The 16482-nt window shown below is 39.1% G+C and overlaps 1 protein-coding gene across 4 annotated transcripts in view; it reads right to left on the bottom strand.

The window, feature by feature from the left end:
• IPO11 (importin 11) overlaps positions 1-16482 on the bottom strand; it is a 297819-nt gene that overhangs the window by 159226 nt on the left and 122111 nt on the right. For 3 of the 4 annotated variants that reach the window (XR_012158885.1, XM_073344033.1, XM_073344035.1), the window contains exons 21-24: positions 15791-15904; positions 4452-4567; positions 3539-3676; positions 3021-3097 (exon numbers count right to left, since the gene is read on the bottom strand). Coding sequence is in view for 3 of the 4 variants with exons in the window: in XM_073344033.1 (XP_073200134.1) it covers positions 3021-3097; positions 3539-3676; positions 4452-4567; positions 15791-15904 (445 nt within the window). In the remaining variant the exon portion in view is untranslated. The remainder of the gene's footprint in view (positions 1-3020; positions 3098-3538; positions 3677-4451; positions 4568-15790; positions 15905-16482) is intronic. The other variant, XM_073344034.1, reaches the window with a different exon arrangement.

The following is a 16482-nucleotide window of genomic DNA, read 5'->3' as shown; positions in this document are numbered from 1 at the left end:
AAACAACTACAACCCGTATTCGATGGGGACCCCATCCTGAAAGAAATCTTTCCTGAACCCCCTCTTCTAGCCTTCAAACAACCCCTCAATCTCTCCAAGCTCATCATCAGAAGCAAGCTCCGCAAAGACCAGAACACACCAACTCAAAACAGCACCAGACCCTGCTAGAACAACAGATGCAAAATTTGCAGACTTCTCCATGGCTACGATTATCAACATTCCCCACAACACATCTTTCAAGACTCATGGGTCGAACACATAGAATCATAGAATATCAGGGTGAAAGGGACCTCAGGAGGTCATCTAGTCCAACCCCCTGCTCAAAGCAGGACCAATCCCCAGTTTTTGCCCCAGATCCCTCAATGGCCCCCTCAGGGATTGAACTCACAACCCTGGGTTTAACAGGCCAATGCTCAAACCACTGAACTATTCCCCCACCCCGACAAGAAGTCAGACACTCCGGCATCCCCCAAAAGAGAAGTTGACCCTGGTCCAGCTGTGGGCTCACAACATGCCTATCACAACATGTGGTATACCTGTTGTATTAAATGCCCCAATAGCAACATGGATGAAACCAGACAAACAATATGCTTTCAAATGGATTCAAACAGGAAAATGATAAAAGACAAAAACACCACATAACCTGTGGGTGAACACTTTTCACAAAACAATCACTCTGTATCTGACCCATCAGTCTTCATCCTCAAAGGAAATCTGTACATTACTTTCAAAAGACAAACCTGGGGGCTTAAACTCATAACTGTGTTAGACGCTAAAAATCATGGATTGACTGGAGACACTGGATTTATGGCTTATTACTACAATGTATAACTAGTGCCCTACCAAATTCATGGCTGTGAAAAATGCGTCACAGACTGTGAAATCTGGTCTCCCCCGTGATATCTGGTCTTTTGTGTACTTTTATCCTATACTATACAGATTTCACTGGGGTGGGGGTGGGGGAGAGAAGACCAGCATTTCTCAAACTGGGGGTCCCAATGCAAAAGAGGGTCATGGGGGGGGGGGGTCGCGATGTTATTGTAGGGGGGTTGCAGTATTGCCACCCTTACTCCTGCACTGCCTTTAAAACTGGGTGGTCAGAGAGCAGCGGCTGCTGGCCAGGCACCCAGCTTTGAAGGCAGCACCCACTAGCAGTGCAGAAGTAAGTCTGGCAATACCTTATCATGCCACCCTTACTTCTGAGCTGCTGCCTTCAGAGTTGGGTCAGGACTCTTACAGTTACAACACCATGAAATGTTAGATTTAAATATCTGAACTCATGAAATTTGTGATTTTTAAAATCCTAGGACGGTGAAATTGACCAAAACAAACCATGAATTTGGTAGGCCCTATGTATAACCCACAAACAACTCCCCTTCCAGCTGTTTACCCTCCTCCTTCCTTTTCTCCCTATTACTAGAGGGGTGTTAATGGGCCACTTCACCTTGAATGGTTCCTTGAAATGTATGTTAACTACTTATGGCAAACAATCCATTCCACCTTGTGTTTAGCTGTGACACTCTAAGGGCAAGTCTACACTTAAAACTTTGCATCAGTGCAGCTGTGCTTCTGCAGCGCTTTAATGAAGACAATCTACACTGTCAGGAGAGAGCTCTCCTGTCAGCATAGTTAATCCTCCCCTATGGGTGTACTTACCTCCCCGAGAGGCGGTAGTTATGTCGGAAGGAGGCCTTCTCCAGCCAACATGCTGTCTATGCCATGGGGTTAGGTCAGTATAACTATGTCGCTCAGAGGTATGGGTTTTTCACACTCCTGAGCAACATAGTTATACCCATATACATCTGTAGTGTAGACCAGACCTCAGTAAGTTTCCCAGACCTGAAGAAGAGTTCTGTAAAAGCTCTAAAGCTTGTCTCTCTCACCAGCATAAGTTGGTCCAATAAAAGATATTATCTCAACCACCTTCTCTCTCTAAAAATTACTGCAGTATTTTTAAATTCTCAAAAGAGTTATACAAAAAGGTGAAGAAAATCCATTTCCTAAGGACTGAACCCCTTAAAGTTTCAGCAAGAAGTTATATTTCACTGACACACATACAAACCTACCCCATCCACGTCATTACTGCCTGATTGGATAACTTACTTCAAGACACACACACATGCACACACACATATAATTTGAAAATTTACTACCTGAATATTAATGATTTGGAATGGAGCCATTAATTCTTTATGTTCTCCTGAGTAGTAAGTAGGATTATTATCTGATTAAGCAAGTAGAATAGTCAGCTATTCTCTACACACAAACGCAATGTTATTATTTGATTTGGTGTTAAGCTTTGAGGGGCTTTTATAAAATCAGTGACTGTGCAGTCTTGATGGAACACTATGAAGTCCAACTCAGTTGATTTTTTTTTTTGCAATAAGTAAGCAAATAAACTATATATAGCTGAATTATATTTCCAAAATTAATTGTCAAGTAACATTCAGTTGCTAAGCAACTTCAGTTAGTTCTACATTTTAAAAGCACTCACACTGCATGTATGAATATACATCATATAGTCTCCAAACATAAGACCCACGGAATCTTTTGTGAAACATATGTCTCCAAGAACATACAGCCTCATAAATACAAATTACACCATAGAGAATAAACGGATATTTGTGCAGCGATACCTATCAAAATTAGCCTACCAACCAGCAAATATTTTGGATGAAATTTTGGACCCATTGAAGTCAATGGCAAATCTCCAATTGACTTCAACTGCTCCAGAATGTCGCCCTTTGTCTTTAACTAGGAAACAGTCCATTAATAAAAAGCATCATCTGCAGTTTGTTTCTTTGCCTTTTTAAGTACAAAGCACTTAAAATGTTGATTGATTTAAACACAATCAGGGTGCAAGAAAATGGGAAATTCTTTAAGTCACTCAAAGCTTGTTCAAGCATTTTGAATAGTAAGAATTTTGATATCTCAACTTCTTACAGCCTTAGTTATCTTATTAATAGAACATGAACAACGTTGTTAGTATAGAAAACAGAATCCTTATTATGAAGACTCACCAAGAAGGGCAGACATATTCTGAAAGATTCGAAGCAGCTCAGGAGTAAGACAAGGGCTATTCTCCAATGTCACTAACCTAAGAGTAGATTAAATACAACACTGGTTATATTTAGTTCCCTGTTTCGCATAATAAACATGATAAGAGGAACAATTTTGACAGGTGTAAAAATATTGTAATCTTCTAGTATCGATATAAAATCTCTCCAAATGAAGAATGCCACAATTATTTGAAATGATTATCTTTCAAGAGTATTTCCCACGCTGCTGGTCTGTGGAATACTTGCTTGTTCTGTCATCTCAAAAGAATGGGGGAAAGAAGGAAACATTTTTATGCCTCTCTATTTTTGTTTTTAAATGACGACTGTTTGAAGCTGCTCAGCAGTTTGGAATGTTCAAAGTATCCACATGGGAGGGGGATTAATGGGCAGAGTGCAGGTAAGGTGGATAAAGTTGCATGCTACATGCATCAAGACAACATAGTAGCATTCTAGACCTCTAAGAAATTTCAAAGAGTCACCAGTTAAAGAAACCCATGCTACAGAAATGTCTCCTTATCCCCTCAAAATATCGTTGTTCTGAGGTGTAATATCCTGCATTGGTGACAATCAGGTGAGAGCAGACTACATTCATCATTCTATGTTCCAATTTATAATTCCTGTGGATACAAAAATCAATGAAATTTCTCATTATGTATATAAGCAAAGCACATGATTAAAAAAACACTACATCCTCAGACAGTCAAACCTTCTGGATTGTTCCCAACACCAGCACTGCTATAAAATGTCCAAGACCCATGAATTGGTAAACTGAAAGGGTATTATGGCACTTGACTTAGAAACAGCATCAAGCACCCTATGTTTCACGATTACTGCATCCAGTACTCCCATAAAAAATGTTTTTAAACTTACTGTTTGTTATAGATAAAAAAGCTTGTTTAGAGACTGGCATATGTGGTTTGTAACTGGGATGCCAATTTATGCCATAGGAACCTCTCACTACAGAGGAGGGCAGTAATTCAGCTTGAATCACTATTTTCTGTCTTTAGAATTTTATCTACCTCTGATATTATCAGCAACTCATTCTTCCCAGTAAACCCGGTTACTGAGGGTTTTTTGTTTGTTTGTTTTTTTTTTTTTTTAACATTAATTCATTCAACAGACAGCAGGAGTTCTTAAAAATTATTAACCTGTATTTCACCCCTTAAAACTTAGCATCTCCTCCACTGGTCAAAGCACCAATAGTCCATAGTTTGCTTGATCCCAAATCTGAGCTTGCCACATGGTCAGTTTAGTGTACATATTACATATATGTTTCCAAGCAAGTCTTTTTTTTTGTAATAGTGATAGAAATGTTAATGTGCACTGTTCTCTTCTCTTGGGAAAAATAAGAAAAAAAAAAAAATATCTGCTGAGCAAAGTTCTTCCACTTACCATAATTCCAAGCCATCTTCCAGAAGATAAACATGTGGAGGCTGGGAAACATCTGTACTTAGCTGAATAATTGGAAGTAGGAAAGGGTAGAGGTTCTTGCTCTCTGCTCCTAATCCCTGCAGGAGGAATAAACAAAAGAACGTAAAACAATTTAAAAAAAATCTGATCTGAAACAGAAAATTCAAGATATTTTCTTTTTAGGCCACACCTATTTTCTACCATTACTCATTACACCAACGAAGTCAGCTGGATTTCATTTTTTACAATTAGTAATGGAACACAACAAATTCTAGCATACTGGCACTAAAAATAAAACCTTAAGCCTAGCACACACAGTCACTACATTTTTATGCCACATATTACACTAGAGCACATATATATAAAACCACACACTTTAAAATGTCTTGGGCAACAGACACGTCAGCAAACCAATTTAGACTTTCACTACTTAGGGAAAACTGATTAAGATTTGTCTTTAGACCCATTCAGGTTTAATCTTTAAACCCACTGGGATAGTAGAAGCAGCAGCATTTGGGGATGGCCTGTTCTCTTCTCTTTGAGGTGAACATATGAGAAAATAAAAACTAATGGATTGGCGAGGAAGAGAGGCTGGGGTTTCACAGCACCTTCCATCTAAGTCCTACCATCCATATATCCCTCTGCAGTTAATCGCCTGAGTCAGGAATCCCACCACCACTGTTTAGAGGATAAGGCCTAAGACAGGTTCTGGGGCTTGCTAGAGCAGCATCAGCAGAAGGATCTCAAACCAGACTTTGGAACTACACCTTTAACCCGATATAACGCAACCCGATATAACACGAATTCGGATATAATGCTGTAAAACAGTGCTCCGGGGGGGGAAAAGAGGGGAGCTGAGTGCTCCAGTGGATGAAAGCAAGTTCGATATAACACGGCAAGATTTTTTGGCTCCCGAGGACAGAATTATAACGGGGTACAGGTGTATATGACTAATGATATACAAACTAAAATATATCAATTGTACACAGCAAGTAAATATAATTATTATATCACTCCTGATCCCTCTTCAAATATTTAGTGGGCAGTAAAATTATGAAAAGTTTGCAAAACTGATTATAAAGAGTATACACATTTTAAAATCATTTCAATGTCAATCATGCTTTCTCTAGAAAAACTTTAGAGTAGCACAGATGGAGCCTATAAATACTTAATGGAAACAAGAGGATACAAAATTTTAAAACAGGGAAAGCTGTTAAAATTTACTTTGTGGATTTTATCACACCTTAAAGCTTTTGAAATGTTCTTGAAACAGGAATAATACAAATTCTTCTAACAAGGATTCATATTTATGGCGACAGTGATTTTTCTAATAACTAATATAAAGAACGACCTCTACTTGTAGCTATAAGGCACAGAAAACACACCACACAACCTAACACATCTTTAAAATCAATTTAATCTAATCTGGGACTAACATGCCTTAATTTTAAAACATGGTTATTGTATATTCTCACTACGGAGCAGAATTAAGGAAGTTTGATATAGTAACTCTCCATTTCCATAAGCTAATGTTTGGATTTATTTTATGCTTTAATTTTATCTCAGAAATTCCTGGGTGACTTCTTGTTTTTGTAATAATTATACCTTGCCTGTAACATATTTCACCCTAAATTACTGCATTGTACTCTCAACCTTAACTCTATCTCAACAGTTCCTTTCTTTGACTATAAGGTGGTATGGAGAGATACCTACTCTGGACTTCCTCTTTTCCGATAATAGAGATGAGGTATTATCAGAGATTGATGTGTCAGAAGAAAAGGTGCTTGGAGAAACTAGTATTTTGGAAAGTAATAAGTCACCAGGCCCAGAGGGTATACATCCAAGAGTTTGAAGGAGTTTAAGTATGTAGTGGCTGAACTTCCAACAAATATATGCAATCTCTCACTAAAAACATCTCCTGCACCACTGTAGCAAATGGTGTACTTATATTTTAAAAAAAAAAATCTAGGGGTGAACTGGGAAACTACAGTCCAGTAAATCTTAAATCTGTACCTGATAAACTGGTTGAAACAATCATTCAAATTCAAATGATAAAACACCTCAATCTCTGATAGTACCTTATCTCTATTATCAAGTTACTCCACTCAAGCTAGCCTAGCTCGAGAGAAACCAAGCTCTAGAGCAGGGGTGGGCAAACTTTTTGGCCCAAGGGCCACATTGGAGTTGCACAATTGTATGGAGGGCCGGGTAGGGAAGGCCGTGCCTCCCCAAATGGCCTGGCCCCCACTCCCTACCTGCACCCTCCCACTTCCCACCCCCCTCACAACCCCCAACCCATCCAACCCCCCCCTTGACCCCTGACCGCCCCCACCCCTAACCACACCCCAGGACCCCACCCCCATTCAACTCCCCCTGTTCCCTGACTGCCCCAACCCCTATCCACACCCACTGGGGCCCCATCCCCTATCCAACTCCCCCTGCTCCCCGTCCCCTGACCGCCCCCACCCCCCGAACCTCTGCCCCATCCAACTATCCCCTGCTCCCTGTACCCTGATTTCGCCCCATGACCCCCTGCTCCTTTATCCGACCCCCCCGCTCCCCTCACCATGCCAGAGCCAGCCATGGCGGGCCAGAGTGCTGATGGCGCAGCGAGCTGAGGCTGTGAGGGAGGAGGGACAGTAGGGGAGGAGCTGGGGGCTAGCCTCCCTGGGAAGGAGCTCAAAGGCCAGGCAGGATGGTCCCGTGGGCCAGATGTGGCCTACGGGCCGTAGTTTGCCCACCTCTACCCTCTGGAGCCAGGGCCGGATTAAGACATTCTGAGGCCCTAAAGTGTGTCAAGTGTAAGAGGCCCCATACCATTAAAAAAATAATGTATTATTTTCACAGAAAGGACATTTAATATATAAACACATATATACAAAGTCAAAGTTGTAAAAATAGAATAATAATCTAACTAAAACATGTCTTGCAATATGCTTGTTTACATTATAAAATAGTTTCAAATGAACATATTTTTGTCTATGATTTCTTAATTAGTAGATATGAAAACTTTATATCTACAGCAACACAAAAGCAGTTACAGTTACACAGACCAGCTTACTTAATGGAAGCAGTACAACCTACAGTATGTCTGTTTGCACATCACATTAATTTTAACACTGAAATTTAAAACATTTTCTTTCACGATTTTTGGAGAGCAAAGTCATTGATGACATCCTCAAATGATAAGCTACGGAGTTTGTCACTTTCAATGCACAGAATGCTTAGGGCAGAATTCTGTCTAGAAAATGCTGCAAGAAAAGCTCTCTCTCTTCGCATTTGCTTCTCTGTCCGCTGTCTCCCCCAGAGCCACTAATTAATCACAAGTAAACACCTCGGGGACACAGACTCACGAATATAGCTTGTTGTCAGAGAAAGAATTTACCAGAAAAACGACTGGTAATCAATAGACAGACATTGAGAAAGTGAGGAAAAATTAGTCTATATTCAAGCAAACATAATGAATATTATAGGCCTTAATAGCCTATAAATCATATATTCAGATAGTTTGAAATAACTTGCTCACCAAATACTCAGAATATTTTGATATATATGTATATCTTCCTTCATTTTTCTCAAAACCCTTTATTTATCCTTTTGTCAGCACACTCTGATATTTACTGTGAAGGTTCCCAAAACTGACGGAGGGAAGCCAACACAAATTATTCTCCTCAAGATTCACTTGACCCTAAGTCCATAAGATGCTCACCTGCAAACTCAATCATGTGAAGCATGGATAGTACATGAAGCAGAAAGTGGTGTGCACACTAAAATACACAATTGTACATATGTACAGATCAAAAAAGAAAGAACACAATAACACTTAAGAAAACAAAGAAAAACAGGAATGAAGGCACTATATGACTGAGCGTGCTGGACCGTAAGCAAAAGATGGCGGCCTTCCAGATATTACCAGCCAAGGGAGATGCTATATATGACATCACTCCCAGCACAAGTCCCATACGAGTATGAGCTCAGCAGGATTTCTTGAGGATTTCTTCACGACACTGCCATCTCCAACTTCACTTTTCCCCCGATTTTATCGGTAGTAAGATTATTTATTTATTTAGATACGTTATGAAGGCACAGTCAGAATTTTACCAGTAGCAGCTGGCCAACAAAACACTGCCTTAGGAGGCTGATAGCAGACTTACTCGTAGAAATACTAATTTTACCAGTGCAATTATCATTTTTTTCTCAGCCTTGGCCTCCTGCCTGTCAATAATGAACAATTAGTGAAGGGTAAGGGTATCTGTGTAGCCAGATGTATATATTTTTGTCATTATTTAGAGAGAATCTTCTGTTTCCCAGATCTCCTTTATTTATCAACCGATTTTGATAAAATTTGAAATGGAGTCAGTTTCTTTTCTTTTTTTTTTTTTAGAGGCCCCTCTTACTGAGAGGCCCTCAACTGTAGCTTAGTTAGTTTATGCCTTAATCTGGCCCTGACTAGAGCTACACAGAGGAATTTGATAAGCATCAAAGAGTGATTGGATTAGCATCTGTTGAGCTGCTATAACTCGAGCTGCCGTATTCCCGCTGCATTACTAGCTTGACAATCAGCAGCATTTGAGTTTCAACCCATCGCCCTGATAGGCCAGCTAATTCTAGCTTAAAGCACCATTTGATTCAATTTAGAGATTTTTGTTTGTAGATGGGAATAAGGCTAAGGGCAAACCTCAAGCTCAAGCTAACTGTAGCCAATTAGTTCCTTTTATCCATTTATCATTATGTTATTTAGTATTGTGACCAACTCATATGCTATTTCATATATAATCAATGTATGCTAAATAGATTTAAATTGTAAGAGTATATATAAGATTGACAAGCATTTAGGAATGATGAGCGTCTATTAGGTACATAAGTAAAACATGGCTGGAATGCAAGGCCAATAGGCCGAGGCATGTAAGATTTTAGCTTAGCCATACTGGGGCATAGGCTTAAAAATGTCTGAGATGAATGTGTGACCTAGGAATAACCCTATGCTAGTAGGGTTACAGGGTTACTGTAAAACAGTGGCTCTCAGCCTTTCCAGACTACTGTACCCCTTTCAGAAGTCTGATTGTCTTGCGTACCACCAAGTTTCACCTAACTTAAAAACTACTTGCTTACTAAATCAGACATAAAAATACAAAAGTGTCACAGCACACTGTTACTGACAAATTGCTTACCTTCTCATTTTTACCATATAATTATAAAATAAATTAACTGGAAAATAACTACTGTACCTACATTTCAGTGTATAGTAGGTAGAGCAATATAAACAAGTCATTGTCTGTATGAAATTTTAGTTTGTACTGACTTCACTAGTACTTTTTCTGTAGCCTGTTGTAAAACTAGGCAAATATCTAGATGAGTTGATGTACACATACCCCTGGCTGAGAATCACTGCTGTAGAAGTTGTGCCAATACGCAATGTAGACCGCAATGTACTGTACTTTTCCATGAGAAGCTGGAGGGGTGGAGGGTGTCAAACTAGAAAACAAAGGACTCCCACCTTATGCAAATCCTATTTAAGGGTGGGGAGTGAGGTAATCCAGGTCGTCAGTTTTCCCCTGCTACCCCACCCAAGATGACTGTTGGAAACAATTAAGACTGAACTGGGGGAAAAAACTGGACCCAGGCTGGAAGGGCATCTAGCTGTGAAGATGATGATCAGAACCACGTTTAGAGTGAGAACTTACATGTAACCAGTTTCTTTAGTGTATTAAGCTTAGTTTGCTTGCTTTGTTTTATTTTCTTAGTAATCTGCCTTGTTCTGTCTGCTACCTCCTTAACTACTTAAAATACATCTGTTATAGTTAATACATTTATTTCTGATTTACAATATAACCCAGTTTATGTGATTTCTAACTAGGGGGCGAGAAGTTGTGCATACCTTCCTCCACATTGAGGAAAGAGGTGAATTTCATATAATTTTGGGTTTGTGCTCCAAGGGTGGGGGTTGACATCTGGGTGCTATGGCAAGCCCCTAGAGCTGAGTCTTACCAGAGCTGATCTGCAGCTTTGTGTGGCCCGGCCTATGTGCATGTTAGAGGAGGTTTTAAGAGCCTGGCTCAGCAAGACAGGTTAAAGGGGGCCCATGCTGGCAGAACAGGTAGACTCAGTGATATCTCAGATCAGGTGGCTTCCCAAGGGGTCCAACCTATCACACTTCTGTATGCAAGGGAAATAAGTATTCACTTTAGAAATTCCATCTGGTGGAAAAAATCTTAGATGAAATCCTGGCTCATTTGAAGTCAATGTCAAAATTCCCCCTTTATTTCAAGGGGACCAGGATTGCATCACTTCTAGACTATTTTCTAATCCAACTGGTTAAAATGTCTGTTTTAACCTGCAATTTTCTAGGACCAGATTAAGAGTGAGTAAAAAAAGAAAAAGCATCCTAAATCTTCATGATGTGTATGACAGGAGCCTTTCATTATCATCTTATTTATAGAATATACGACTGAAGAATTAATGCACTTCTCCATAAAATATATTTGCATGCCTTTATGCATTGAATCCTGCCACGGTCTCAAGCCTACTTCTGGTTCTTATTCCTGTATCACTGAGAATTACCCTTTTAGAGCATGCTCTCCATCAACACCACAGACTTTGGTGCGTATTATTTGCTCCACTCTGGACTTCATGCCTGATTTTGAATTATTTTGAGGCTATCATTCGGATAACCCTTTTTAGACCTCAGGCCTCACTTTGGTTTTGAATTATGTTGTATTTTCTCTTTCGGTCCTGTATTTAGTTTTGTCCTCTGTCCATATATTGTTAACTAGTTTGTTTTTTAGGAGTTTATATATGGAAGAAAAGAAAACAGGAAGTTTTCCAACTTTCATAACTTGTTGCCTTTATTTTAGATTCCTTTTTCAAGAGGGCTAACTCTTTGACTTTCTGGGGATACATACAGAGCTATATTTATTAGGACATCTGGTAAGCAGTAGTCTCCTGGAAAGTCTCAGTGAATTCCTCTGAGCAAATTCCCTATGAGGTAGAAAACTGCTAAAGCATATATTTCTAGAGCAGATGCTTTCTCCTTTGTCTTTCCACAGAATGAACACAGGGAGAAGTGCCAAATCTGAAGTATCTTTGGATGTCAGGAAAGAACAAAAATGAGGTCTTTAGAAGAAAGAAGTGTTTCATGTAGCAGGCAGCATCTCAATTTAAAAATAGCAGATGCCTCTGCAAAAGGGAGGAAGGACTTCTCTATTTAAAGACTCTGAACAAAGAAAACAAATCAAAGGTGCTACACAAAAATAATAAATATATTCAGAAAGCACAATCTTAGTATACAAATGAAAATATATTTCATAGGTGCATAGGACTTGCCAGAATGGATCAGGCCTGTGGTCCCTCTAGTCCACTATTCTGTCTCCAAAAGTAACCAACACCATAAGTTTCAGAGGAAGATGCAAGAAATGCCACAGAAGAAAGATGAGAGATAATCTGCACTCTAGGGGAATCTCCTCCTAATATCATATAATCAGATATTGATATGAACCCTCAAAAATGAGGTTTTATTATATGTCTTGCCAAACTCTACTTTTTAAGGTTTACTATCAAAACTCTGGATAGATCCTCCATTGTTGACTGTACTTTTCTTGGGATTCTGAAACTTTGGAGACAAGAAGATTGCCCCATTACTACAGATATTACCATAGATCGCAAGGCATCATCTGCTGCTTCCAGTGCTTTTTGCAAACTAACTGTCCTTCATTATTCAGGAATTTGAAGTCTTTCCTATGTTTCTATAGCAACTTAATCTGTGAATTTAATTATAATTAAAAAAATAACAGGCAAGCATGGCCTGACAATTTAACATTCTAAATTGTAAGCCTGCCGATGAATTTGATGACCAAACAGATCTAGTTATTTTCAGCTCTTCCTCAAATGGAGTAATCTTGGGTTGGGGCTGTATAATCTTCTCGATTGCAGCAGCCACAGATAAAGAGCCTGGTACCAGATTTGAACAAAGATATTCTGAAAAAATGGCATTTAGTATCTTTTGTCTGGGTTTTTTTGTTCGTTTGTTTGTTTTTAAACGTGCAGTGACAGTTACTGCTGTTTGCTAAATGTTTTTAGCAAGTTCCAATAAACCCTCATTAATGGGAAGAGCTACTCTCCTTGGCATCAAAGTATACAGGATGTGCAACAATTTGTGAGGGGTCTCCTGCACCTCCTCAAATGGAACAGTTCTCTGAAAACATTCGCTTCATGTGCAGTTAAAAAAACTTAACAGAATGTTAGGAACCATTAGGAATGAGACAGAAAATATCTAAATTCATGGTATGCCCACTACTTGAATACTGGGTACAGTTCTGGTCGCCCCATCTCAAAAAAGATATAGTAGAATTGGAAAAAGGTGCAGAGAAGGGCAACAAAAATGATTAGTGGGATGGAACAGCTTCCATATGAGGAGTGAGTAAAAAAACTGGGACTGTTCAGCTTAGAAAAAAGACGACTAAGGGGGAAAATGGGAGAGGTCTATAAAATCATAATGATATGGAGAAATTAAATAGGAAAGTGTTATTTACCCCTCTGCATAACATACTAACCAGGGGTTACCCAATGAAACTAACAGGCAGCAGGTTCCAAACAAACAAACAGAAGTACTACTTCGTACAACACACAGTCAACCTGTGGAACTAATTGCTATGAGATGTTGTGAAGACCAAATGTATAACTGGGTTTAAAAAAGAACTAGGTAAGTTCATGAAGGATAGGTCCATCAATGACTATTAGCCAAGATGGTTAGGAACACAACCCCATACTCTGGATGTCCCTAAACCTCCAAATCCCAGCAGTTGAGAGGGACAAAAGAGGATGGATCACTCGAAATTGCCATGTTCTGTTAATTCCCTCGGAAGTATCTGCCACTGTCAGAGGCAAGACCCTGGGCTAGATGGACAAGTGGTCTAACCCAGTGTGGCTGTTATTAATTTCAGCAACTTTTCTCAGTAAATCCTGAAAATTTATAGTCATCCAAATGAGACTGCTAAACAGATTAACATCTCCGGACACAAAGATGAAATACCCAACTGGGGCATAATGTCCTCATTTTGGAGCTGTTCCTCCTCCCCAAAGACTTCCTCTGCAGGCTGAGGATCATGAGGAGATTCTGATGTTGCACTGTTATGTTCTTCTGATAGAAGTCTCATTATGAGGTGGTGCATGAGGAGGATGCTCATGATAAGGACCCCAGGGTTCCAGTGTGGCCATACAGGAACATTAAACAGGTAGAAACCAGGGGCGCAAGAGGAAGAGTACCACAGAATATGGCTACCCTCATAATTCCTACGGAGCTTAGGTTTATAGGAAATGCTAGACTCCCTTTCCAACCCAAGAACTCAGAAGAAAGGGGCCTAAGAGAACATGTGGGAGATCCTTCCCCATTGTGCTATGAGCCAAATGAAGAACAAGAAAATTCTGCCTCTAAAGATGGGCTGCTGAGGCAAGAGTATTGGTTGTAACACAGTAGTAGCAGCTGGTGCCAGAGAGGAGCCCATTACTGACGAAACAGTGAGCATACATACGGTGGCAATGCTAAACCAAACTGAAAATAAAGACGACTCAGGTTCCTCAAGAACTTGGAGTTCCTCTAGTGCCATGTAACTCCCCTTTACTGAGATGCCATGAATCTCTGCTCAATCTCAATATCTCTTTGTGTGAGCATTTTTCCAGTCCCCTACTCATTCTTACTGATCATCTCTGGACTCCCTCTAATTCTGGAAAATCCTTTTTGAGATCAATGACCAGTATTGAACGTAGTATTCCCAGTAAAGGCAAAGCATTGATTTATATAATAGCATTAGGACATTTTCTGTATTATTCTCCATGCTATTCTTTATGTATGCTATTTTATTAAATACTGCACCTGCACATAGAGCACACTTTTAACTATCATATATACAGCTCCCTCCTGCCCCCATTAGGGTTGTAATATGCCTTTCCTTTTCTAAAAGCTGGTAAAAACATATTTCAAAACAAGTACTTGGTCCTGTTTGGGCTGGCTTGGTATTGTGTAAAGATGGAGTTGTCCAAGGTGTGATTTTCCAAAAGCTACATCTCATTTTCTTTTTGGTTCTTGTCAAAACCAAGAATACGCTATATTAAAAACATCAAGGAAAAAAGAGGCAATCACAGTACATTTTCATTTATTAAATAGGAAGGAATGTGTTGAGAGCTCCTGAAAAAATTGAATAGATGAAGGCTAAAGAAACTGGAGTCACCCTCATTATCCTTCTATAAACGTTTCCTATAAAAACAGGTGTGAACGCACTGAATATCATAGGGTGGGCAGTCCCCAAAAGCAAAACGGTTTGTATTCAGTTTATACACAGTGGAAAGAGACTGACGCTCAGAACTGTAGAAAATTAATGCAATTTCAAAGAAGTGGATTGTTAGTTATCTTTTGGCAAAAGCCAAGCAGTGCAGTACTGAAAACTAACTGTTTACCTTGACCTGAAAATTCAACAGATAAACCCTTTACCTGGGATAGCACTGCTGCCTCAATCTGAGGTAGGATAATAAGAAAATGTCTGTGTTCTAGGACCCAGCACAGAATCTCTTCATTTTCTCAGGAGTTTTCCATTCTTGTTTGATTACATCTTTGTCCTTGCCTTTAGCTTGCTTATTCTCTCTCCCTCACCAGTGGCTGCCACCGTCCTCATGGATCCAAACATGTCTCAAGGGTAAGAACTCTTCTTACTCTGATTTGGGTCTTAGGTTTCAGAGTGAGAGGGGTTGGACAGGGTCTCAAGCCTCAGAGCTCTCCATTCTTTGAGATATAAATGAGGAGTAAATGAAGGGATACATCCTCAATAGACAAAGAATGTGGTGCAAAATTGGAAGAGATGTGGCCAAGCCCAAGAGCTTTGTGGACAACTCTGAACTATCTCCAGTATTTGCAAGAAGAGACATGCAACCTAAACATTTGGATTAAGGGAAGGAGAAGAAGCCAGAAAAAAGCAAATTGTTAAAACCTTTCAGGCATTCTTCATTACTTCATAAAGAAGATTAAAAGGTACAATTCCAAAATTTTTCAAAATGAAGAATTAACTTGATTAACCTAACAACAACAAAACTCAATAAAGCACCTTTTAATGGCCAAAACTATGTAAACAAAACCGTTGAGTGTATAAAACTTGCAATTCTTGCCTACAAAATTATGGCACTATGTTTCTAATATACTATTATAAAGCACTTAAGGATAACTAAAATGTAAATAATACTCGATAAAGCTAAATTCTATCTTCAGTTTACCAGCATAAAATATTACACAGAATATACAAATGTGAAAAAATATCAGGAAGATTTTGATACTTTACCTGAATAAGATGAATTAGAGTGGTTAGAATGGCACATCTCAGCATATTGTGCTCCTCGCTTTGTTTCCAAAGGAGAGGTAAATACTGAACCAAACATCCTACATATGGTCGTATCTACAGTCAAAAAATCAAAATGACAATATTTTTAACAGAGTAAAATATTTTACTTAACCATGAAACTAAAGCTATTAAATTTCCAAAAATTTCACACATTATCTTTGAGACAAAATTGCACAAGCTAGGTTCAGTTGGTTTTGTCACAATAGTAAATATAATTTTTGTTTTGAACTTGCTCCTTTTTTTTCCCATTAACAAAAATACCTAAGATTTCTTACCAAGAGAGTTAAATCGTCCATGATTATGTAACTATTACACAGAACATGTTATTCATAGCAGACATTATGAAAATGTGAGTAAAAGCTTAGGCATGCGTGAAAAGAAGAAAATGTATTTTGGTAACTGACGATGTTTTCATATTGAAGTGGTTTTGCCAAAGTAGGAATTAGAATAGTTTATATAATTCAATTGTGTGGGAAGAAAGAGTCCAAGAAAAACCAAGTTCAATAAAAGGAAAGGAGAGGTTACTCATCTTGTGCAGTACTGGACTTCTTCAAGATGTGTCCACCTGTAGGTGCTCCACCTCAGGTGTGCATGTGCTCTGTGCCTTTGACTGGAGATTTTTGGTAGCAGTG

This window comes from Lepidochelys kempii, chromosome 5, assembly GCF_965140265.1.
Source record: "Lepidochelys kempii isolate rLepKem1 chromosome 5, rLepKem1.hap2, whole genome shotgun sequence".
Taxonomy (NCBI): domain Eukaryota; kingdom Metazoa; phylum Chordata; order Testudines; family Cheloniidae; genus Lepidochelys; species Lepidochelys kempii.
Note: the sequence above shows the minus strand (reverse complement) of the source record. Positions and strands in the feature narration are given on the sequence as shown.